The sequence below is a fragment of the Sander vitreus genome, chromosome 7 (assembly GCF_031162955.1).
Source record: "Sander vitreus isolate 19-12246 chromosome 7, sanVit1, whole genome shotgun sequence".
NCBI classification, from domain to species: domain Eukaryota; kingdom Metazoa; phylum Chordata; class Actinopteri; order Perciformes; family Percidae; genus Sander; species Sander vitreus.
In genome coordinates, this window is record NC_135861.1 from 510,041 (window position 1) to 520,040 (window position 10,000).

The 10,000-nt window shown below is 47.5% G+C and overlaps 1 protein-coding gene across 1 annotated transcript in view; it reads right to left on the minus strand.

Moving 5' to 3' along the window:
• Window positions 1–10,000, minus strand: part of otud5a (OTU deubiquitinase 5a) — a 50,340-nt gene that overhangs the window by 10,942 nt on the left and 29,398 nt on the right. Inside the window, exons 3-5 of the mRNA XM_078254103.1 lie at window positions 9,227–9,291; window positions 7,818–7,974; window positions 4,217–4,365 (exon numbers count right to left, since the gene is read on the minus strand). Coding sequence (XP_078110229.1) covers window positions 4,217–4,365; window positions 7,818–7,974; window positions 9,227–9,291 — 371 coding nt within the window. The remainder of the gene's footprint in view (window positions 1–4,216; window positions 4,366–7,817; window positions 7,975–9,226; window positions 9,292–10,000) is intronic.

Sequence of the window (10,000 nt, forward strand, 5' to 3'; positions counted from 1 at the left end):
TCGACCCATAGCTCCCTCAGCTGAATAGCTAAAAATCCAAACTTTAAGGACACCAATTATCTTTGTGAATGAATAATGTATCGTAAATAAATAAATGTTCTTCCTTAAAGTACAGGAGACATAAGCACACCCCTATGTTAGATTCCCATAGAGGCAGGCAGACTTTTATTTTGAAAGGCCAGTTATTTCATAGATCCAGGATACTATGATCCTGATAAAGCTCCCTTGGCCCCCCCATCATCACATACCCTTCACCGTACCCCCCCATCATCACATACCCTTCACCATACCCCCCCATCATCACATACCCTTCACCATACCCCCCCATCATCACATACCCTTCACCATACCCCCCACATCATCACATACCCTTCACCATACCCCCCCATCATCACATACCCTTCACCATACCCCCCCATCATCACATACCCTTCACCATACCCCCCCACATCATCACATACCCTTCACCATACCCCCTCATCATCACATACCCTTCACCATACCCCCCATCATCACATACCCTTCACCATACCCCTCATCATCACATACCCTTCACCATACCCCCCACATCATCACATACCCTTCACCATACCCCCACATCATCACATACCCTTCACCATACCCCCCCATCATCACATACCCTTTCACCATACCCCCCATCATCACATACCCTTCACCATACCCCCCCCCATCATCACATACCCTTCACCATACCTAGAGATTAACATGGTTTTATTTCAGTTAGTCTAACAGCTGGTTTGATTTGCATTGAGAGATGATCTAACTGGAAAGTACCACCATGCCAATCTCTAGGTATGGTGAAGGGTATGTGATGATGGGGGGGTATGGTGAAGGGTATGTGATGATGGGGGGGGTATGGTGAAGGGTATGTGATGATGTGGGGGTATGGTGAAGGGTATGTGATGATGTGGGGGGTATGGTGAAGGGTATGTGATGATGGGGGGTATGGTGAAGGGTATGTGATGATGTGGGGGGTATGGTGAAGGGTATGTGATGATGTGGGGGTATGGTGAAGGGTATGTGATGATGGGGGGTATGGTGAAGGGTATGTGATGATGGGGGGTATGGTGAAGGGTATGTGATGATGTGGGGGGTATGGTGAAGGGTATGTGATGATGTGGGGGTATGGTGAAGGGTATGTGATGATGGGGGGGTATGGTGAAGGGTATGTGATGATGTGGGGGTATGGTGAAGGGTATGTGATGATGTGGGGGTATGGTGAAGGGTATGTGATGATGTGGGGGTATGGTGAAGGGTATGTGATGATGGGGGGTATGGTGAAGGGTATGTGATGATGGGGGTATGGTGAAGGGTATGATGATGTGGGGGTATGGTGAAGGGTATGTGATGATGGGGGGTATGGTGAAGGGTATGTGATGATGTGGGGGTATGGTGAAGGGTATGTGATGATGGGGGGTATGGTGAAGGGTATGTGATGATGAGGGGGTATGGTGAAGGGTATGTGATGATGGGGGTATGGTGAAGGGTATGTGATGATGTGGGGGTATGGTGAAGGGTATGTGATGATGTGGGGGGTATGGTGAAGGGTATGTGATGATGTGGGGGTATGGTGAAGGGTATGTGATGATGGGGGGGTATGGTGAAGGGTATGTGATGATGTGGGGGTATGGTGAAGGGTATGTGATGATGTGGGGGTATGGTGAAGGGGATGTGATGATGTACCACCATGAAGGGTGGTGATATTTTGAGCCTTGTTAGTGGTGTAGAAATAGAGATTTACCCTCCGCCCCGAAAGCTAGCGTTAGCAGCTAATCAGCGGTTTGCGTTAGCTTGTTTCAAGCTAGCGACGCATTTGATTAGCATGAAAACATATCCCAGAGAACGGTCGACTCAGTACACATCTGTTATTAACCCCTGGGTTCATTTTGCACTGGAATTGTCCTTTAATATAAAGTCAGGTACATTAGCTGACAAACATTTTAGTAGGAGCACATGAATGCTCCATTAACGCCCTCGCCCCCCCCAATGGCTTTAAATAAGTCTGGTGTTGGTACCCCTGGTTTGAAGGCGGGCAGTCCCAGTCCGACCCCAATCGTGGCTTTGTTGGGGTTCACCACCGAGTTGTAGTGGATGTTGCGGTGGTAGCTCACTCTGATTGGCTCGTCGTTGTTCTGGTGGATGCCGTGGAACGTGTTGATTGGCTCTGTGAAGGAAGGAGGAGGAGGAGGGGGCGTGAAGTTGGTGGGATGTTTACTTAAAGCCTAACTCTCTCCAAAATGTAACCTAGGGTCTTTCTGTGAATGTACCCGAGTCAAACTTTCATTTAAAAACATATTTAGGACGGAAACGCCACTTTTAAGATGGACCGTATTCTGTTTTTTGGGTCAAATGGCCTTTTGAATGGGAGAGCTAGGGGCGCTACGATGCTAGCCTCAAAATATCTATTTTTAAACCACTAAGAAGGCTCGACGCAACATGAGACTTTGCTCCAAGTATCACCAGGGACTCTACACCTTAACTACACCGGTGACCAAAGGATATCCTAAATATCGACTCGTTTTGACTGCCGAGGTAGTAGCGACCGGAAACAACAGCAGCTAACGTGAGTTCCTCAAAACCTCTTTTTAGTAAACTCTGTGAACACAACCAATGTTGTCAGTGCTGTGGTTAAGGTGTAGAGCCCCTGGTGATACTTGGAGCAAAGTCTCATGTTGCGTCGAGCCTTCTTAGTGGTTTAAAAATAGATATTTTGAGGCTAGCATCGTAGCGTCCCCTAGCTCTCCCATTCAGAACGGATCGGATCGCAAATGGATCCGAATGAGAAACGTAAAAACAACCTCGACCCATAGCTCCCTCAGCTGAATAGCTAAAAATCCAAACTTTAAGGACACCAATTATCTTTGTGAATGAATAATGTATCGTAAATAAATAAATGTTCTTCCTTAAAATACAGGAGGCATAAGTCAGTACCCCCCTATGTTAGATTCCCATAGAGGCAGGCAGACTTTTTATTTTGAAAGGCCAGTTATTTCATGGATCCAGGATACTATGATCCTGATAAAGCTCCCTTGGCCCCCCCATCATCACATACCCTTCACCGTACCCCCCCATCATCACATACCCTTCACCATACCCCCCCATCATCACATACCCTTCACCATACCCCCCCCATCATCACATACCCTTCACCATACCCCCCACATCATCACATACCCTTCACCATACCCCCCCATCATCACATACCCTTCACCATACCCCCCCCATCATCACATACCCTTCACCATACCCCCCACATCATCACATACCCTTCACCATACCCCCCCCCCATCATCACATACCCTTCACCATACCCCCCCCCATCATCACATACCCTTCACCATACCCCCCCCATCATCACATACCCTTCACCATACCCCCCCATCATCACATACCCTTCACCATACCCCCCCATCATCACATACCCTTCACCATACCCCCCCATCATCACATACCCTTCACCATACCCCCCCATCATCACATACCCTTCACCATACCCCCCCATCATCACATACCCTTCACCATACCCCCCCCATCATCACATACCCTTCACCATACCTAGAGATTAACATGGTTTTATATCAGTTAGCCTAACAGCTGGTTTGATTTGCATTGAGAGATGATCTTATGGAAAGTACCCCATGCCAATCTCTAGGTATGGTGAAGGGTATGTGATGATGGGGGGGTATGGTGAAGGGTATGTGATGATGGGGGGGGTATGGTGAAGGGCATGTGATGATGGGGGGGGTATGGTGAAGGGTATGTGATGATGGGGGGGTATGGTGAAGGGTATGTGATGATGTGGGGGGTATGGTGAAGGGTATGTGATGATGGGGGGGTATGGTGAAGGGGATGTGATGATGTACCACCATGAAGGGTGGTGATATTTTGAGCCTTGTTAGTGGTGTAGAAATAGAGATTTACCCTCCGCCCCGAAAGCTAGCGTTAGCAGCTAATCAGCGGTTTGCGTTAGCTTGTTTCAAGCTAGCGACGCATTTGATTAGCATGAAAACATATCCCAGAGAACGGTCGACTCAGTACACATCTGTTATTAACCCCTGGGTTCATTTTGCACTGGAATTGTCCTTTAATATAAAGTCAGGTACATTAGCTGACAAACATTTTAGTAGGAGCACATGAATGCTCCATTAACGCCCTCGCCCCCCCCAATGGCTTTAAATAAGTCTGGTGTTGGTACCCCTGGTTTGAAGGCGGGCAGTCCCAGTCCGACCCCAATCGTGGCTTTGTTGGGGTTCACCACCGAGTTGTAGTGGATGTTGCGGTGGTAGCTCACTCTGATTGGCTCGTCGTTGTTCTGGTGGATGCCGTGGAACGTGTTGATTGGCTCTGTGAAGGAAGGAGGAGGAGGAGGGGGCGTGAAGTTGGTGGGATGTTTACTTAAAGCCTAACTCTCTCCAAAATGTAACCTAGGGTCTTTCTGTGAATGTACCCGAGTCAAACTTTCGTTTAAAAAACATATTTAGGACGGAAACGCCACTTTTAAGATGGACCGTATTCTGGTTTTTTGTGTCAAATGGCCTTCTGAATGGGAGAGCTAGGGGCGCTACGATGCTAGCCTCAAAATATCTATTTTTAAACCACTAAGAAGGCTCGACACAACATGAGACTTTGCTCCAAGTATCACCAGGGACTCTACACCTTAACTACACCGGTGACCAAAGGATATCCTAAATATCGACTCGTTTTGACTGCCGAGGTAGTAGCGACCGGAAACAACAGCAGCTAACGTGAGTTCCTCAAAACCTCTTTTTAGTAAACTCTGTGAACACAACCAATGTTGTCAGTGCTGTGGTTAAGGTGTAGAGTCCCTGGTGATACTTGGAGCAAAGTCTCATGTTGCGTCGAGCCTTCTTAGTGGTTTAAAAATAGATATTTTGAGGCTAGCATCGTAGCGTCCCTAGCTCTCCCATTCAGAAGGCCATTTGACCCAAAAAACAGAATACGGTCCATCTTAAAAGTGGCGTTTCCGTCCTAAATATGCTTTTAAATGAAAGTTTGACTCGAGTACATTCACAGAAAGACCCTAGGTTGCATTTTGGAGAGAGATACGCTGTAAGTTTAGTTTATTTCGGTCATTCTAAACTTACAATATTCAATACAACAGTAATGCCTTTCTTGCAATAAAACAAACAAAAAAACAACCTAAAAGATGTACAAGAAACAAAACAGGAATAAAGAATAAAGGCCGAAGCCTTAAAAAGGTGCTCTAAGCGATGTTAGGTGACATAACTACTTGCTGACGTTTGAAGTACTGTCAAACTAAACGGAGGCTAGCTCGCCCCTCCCTCCTCCTCATCCCGTCCCCTCCCCCTCCGTCCGTCCGTGCGTTCAGGGGACAGGCAGCTAGCAGATAGTGAGATGTTTTTTTACAGTGTGTTCAGGGACAGGCAGCTAGCAGATAGTGAGGAGATGTTTTTTTACAGTGTGTTCAGGGGACAGGCAGCTAGCAGATAGTGAGGAGATGTTTTTTACAGTGTGTTCAGGGGACAGGCAGCTAGCAGATAGTGAGGAGATGTTTTTTTACAGTGTGTTCAGGGGACAGGCAGCTAGCAGATAGTGAGAGATGTTTTTTACAGTGTGTTCAGGGGTCAGGCAGCTAGCAGATAGTGAGGAGATGTTTTTTACAGTGTGTTCAGGGGACAGGCAGCTAGCAGATAGTGAGGAGATGTTTTTTACAGTGTGTTCAGGGGACAGGCAGCTAGCAGATAGTGAGGAGATGTTTTTTACAGTGTGTTCAGGGGACAGGCAGCTAGCAGATAGTGAGGAGATGTTTGCTGTATGTGACAACATATGTAGCCTAAAAAACACGTGACATCACTTAGAGCACCCAGAGGTCGAGTTCAGATCAAAGATTGGCCACGAGAGGAGTGTAAACTTGCTACGAGTTGGTCTGCAACGTTCTTAAGCTGCCAGTTTACACCAATGAGACGAGACGGTGGATCATCTCCATAGCAACAACTCTTTCTACTTCCGTTCTAACTTCTGACTTTCAGGCTTTTTTGTACCTGAATATATCATTTGTAGCGTCTAAAAATATGAATGATAGTGATATGCTTGTTACTGTTGCATTTCTAGTAGAGATGAAACGTTTTATTTCTCTGATTCTCTGTGTGGTTCTAACGCCGCTCTCTCTCGTCAGTCTCTCTCTCGTCTGTCTCTCTCTCTCTCGTCGTCTCTCTCTCTCGTCAGTCTCTCTCTCGTCAGTCTCTCTCTCGTCAGTCTCTCTCTCTCGTCAGTCTCTCTCTCTCTCTCTCGTCAGTCTCTCTCTCGTCAGTCTCTCTCTCGTCAGTCTCTCTCTCGTCAGTCTCTCTCTCTCTCTCGTCAGTCTCTCTCTCTCTCGTCAGTCTCTCTCAGTCTCTCTCTCGTCAGTCTCTCTCTCGTCAGTCTCTCTCTCTCGCTCAGTCTTCTCTCTCTCTCGTCAGTCTCTCTCTCGTCAGTCTCTCTCGTCAGACTCTCTCTCGTCTCTCTCTCTCGTCAGACTCTCTCTCGTCAGACTCTCTCTCGCAGACTCTCTCTCGTCAGACTCTCTCTCGTCAGTCTCTCTCTCTCGTCAGTCTCTCTCTCGTCAGTCTCTCTCTCTCGTCAGTCTCTCTCTCTCGTCAGTCTCTCTCTCTCGTCTCTCTCTCTCTCTCGTCAGTCTCTCTCTCTCTCTCTCGTCAGTCTCTCTCTCTCGTCAGTCTCTCTCTCTCGTCAGTCTCTCTCTCTCTCTCGTCTCTCTCTCTCTCGTCAGTCTCTCTCTCTCGTCAGTCTCTCTCTCTCGTCAGTCTCTCTCTCGTCAGTCTCTCTCTCTCGTCAGTCTCTCTCTCTCGTCAGTCTCTCTCTCTCGTCAGTCTCTCTCTCTCGTCAGTCTCTCTCTCTCTCGTCAGTCTCTCTCTCTCGTCAGTCTCTCTCTCTCGTCAGTCTCTCTCTCGTCTCTCTCTCTCGTCAGTCTCTCTCTCGTCTCTCTCTCTCTCTCTCGTCAGTCTCTCTCTCGTCAGTCTCTCTCTCTCTCTCGTCAGTCTCTCTCTCTCGTCAGTCTCTCTCTCTCGTCAGTCTCTCTCTCTCGTCAGACTCTCTCTCTCGTCAGTCTCTCTCTCTCTCGTCAGACTCTCTCTCTCTCGTCAGTCTCTCTCTCGTCAGTCTCTCTCTCTCGTCGTCTCTCTCTCTCTCTCAGTCTCTCTCTCGTCAGTCTCTCTCTCTCTCTCTCTCTCGTCTCTCTCTCTCTCGTCAGTCTCTCTCTCTCGTCAGTCTCTCTCTCTCGTCAGTCTCTCTCTCGTCAGTCTCTCTCTCGTCAGTCTCTCTCTCTCGTCAGTCTCTCTCTCTCTCGTCAGTCTCTCTCTCTCGTCAGTCTCTCTCCACTACGAACCTCGATGAGCCTCCGTCTAAAACTCCAGCGTCTCCACCAGCTGACAGTTTGTATCAGAAATAAAATGGATTCTGGATCATTTTATTTCTATAGTTTGTAAGTGACTTCTCTATTGGCTGTTGAAACAGGCAAGGGTGTAACTTTGGGTTCAACATTTTCGCTTTTTTATGCCCCATTTGTCGCCTTTTTAGTCGCCCTTTCCACCGCCTTTTTGTAGCCTTTTGGTCGCTTTTTTGTCGCCTTTTTGTCCCCTTTAGACAGTGAGCCTCCGTCTAAAACTCTGCCGTTTCCACCAGCTGACAGTTTGTAACATCATTTTATTTCTACAGTTTGTAGCTGACTTCTCTATTGGCTGTTGAAACAGGTGACGCCCCATACAAAGTAATGGAGGAGTGATGTGATTGGCTGTTGCCGACAGGTGATCTGGAGCTACCTGTGCTGTACTGGTACACCTCCACCGGTCTGTTGTACATCTCGGCCATCGCCTGCATCTCAATGTGGTTGCCGTGGCAGTTGTTTTTCCTCTTCCTGTTGATGTATGTGGTGAAGTCCTCTGTCACGTAGTTGGAGAAATAGTCTGCGTTCTTCATCTGGAAGGGGAAAAAAAAGAAAACTTCATCGACACAGACAGACAGACAGGAGGAAAAGACGTTAAACAGGGTACCCTCAGGATTCTCGGAGTGACATTTAAGACCTTTTTAATACCACCCAGGATGATATTGAATGCCAAATTCATGGCCATATGATGGAAAAATGTGTGTGGCAATAAGAGCTCTCACGCTATGAAAGTAACATTTAAACGTTACCCAATTATCCATGACGTTACAGCATTTATTTATGACGACTTAAATGACGTAAATGTAACGCTTTTAAAGTGCCCATTATTATGTTCATTTTCAGGTTCAGGATTAGGAACAGGTTTACATGGTTTAATTATCAGAAAACACCATATTTTTGTTGTACTGCTCATTGCTGCAGCTCCTCTTTTCACCCTGTGTTCAGGTCTCTGTTTTAGCTACAGAGTGAGACCTCTCACTGCTGGAACATCTTTGTTGGCAGTCGCACATGCTCAGTAGCTAGGTAAGGACTACATGCTCAGTAGCTAGGTAAGGACTACATGCTCAGTAGCTAGGTAAGGACTACATGCTCAGTAGCTAGGTAAGGACTACATGCTCAGTAGCTAGGTAAGGACTACACGCTCAGTAGCTAGGTAAGGACTACGTGCTCAGTAGCTAGGTAAGGACTACACGCTCAGTAGCTAGGTAAGGACTACACGCTCAGTAGCTAGGTAAGGACTACAAGCTCAGTAGCTAGGTAAGGACTACACGCTCAGTAGCTAGGTAAGGACTACATGAGCTAGCTAGCTGTTTCTCCAACTTCAGTAGAACAAGGCAGGATTAGCTGGGAGACTTCTTCTAAACGAGGGAACACTTCCACCTTTGTGTTGAATACCTGCAGAACAGGGACATGGAAGTAGTTCTTTTGGAGATTATGGTGAACTAGTGTGTGTTGTAGCAGTGTTTTGCCATTGAGAACGAGCTAGCATGCTAACGGTTAGCCCCCTAGGCCCCTCGTCTCGGCTAGTGACGTAGAAAGCTGTGCAGATGTTGACCAGCTGACCCAGAGACTGAAGGCAGGACACATTCAGGAACCGTATCTCACTCAGAACAGCATGGAGGGTTGTTTAACAAGTGTGTATGCGTGTGGAAGCACCAGAGACACAAAATAACTCCCCAAATCCCAGAAAAAGTGATTTTTTTTCATAATAATATGGGCACTTTAAGGGCTTATTTTTAGGATATTAAAAGTAAAACCGACCCTGCATGGTTTGGAGGCACTCACCAGGTAGTCCATACAGTGTTTCCGGACCACTTCGTGCATGTCCTGATCCCCGTACACCTGATCCGCTGAGAGACAGAGACACAGTTTGGGTTAGATGTCCAAATAAAAAACACAGAAACAGAAAACAAACTCTTTTCATCAGATTTGATGAAGCTGAGTTTACATGTCAACATCAAAGGTTGCCCGATGAACCGGCGCACGTACAACGCCATGTCTGGTACGTAAATATAGATATAGACCCAACAATTCCAGTAAGTCCCCCAAGAGCAAGCACTTAGTGGGACAGGGGTGAGAAAAACTCCCTTTTAGGGAGAAACCTCGACAGACCCAGGCTCTTGGTAGGAGGTGTCTGACGGTGCTGGTTGGGGGTGTGATGAACAGTGGCAATAATAGTCACAATAAAGATAATGGATCAGAGACTAGAAATAGTAGTCGTAGTAGTTCATGTCATAGCAGGGCACTGCAGGGTGTTACAGGATGTAGCGTGGCACAGCAGAGCATAGGACGTAGCAGGGCACCGCAGAGCATAGCAGGGACGTAGCAGGGCACCGCAGAGCGTAGCAGGACGCAGCAGGGCACTGCAGGGTGTTACAGGATGTAGCGTGGGACAGCAGAGCATAGGACGTAGCAGGGCACCGCAGAGCATAGCAGGACACTGCAATGCACCGCAGAACATAGCAGGACGTAGCAGGACGCAGCAAGACGTAGCAGGACGCAGCAGGGCACAGCAGAGCATAGCAGGACGTAGCAGGACACTGCAATGCAGAACATAGC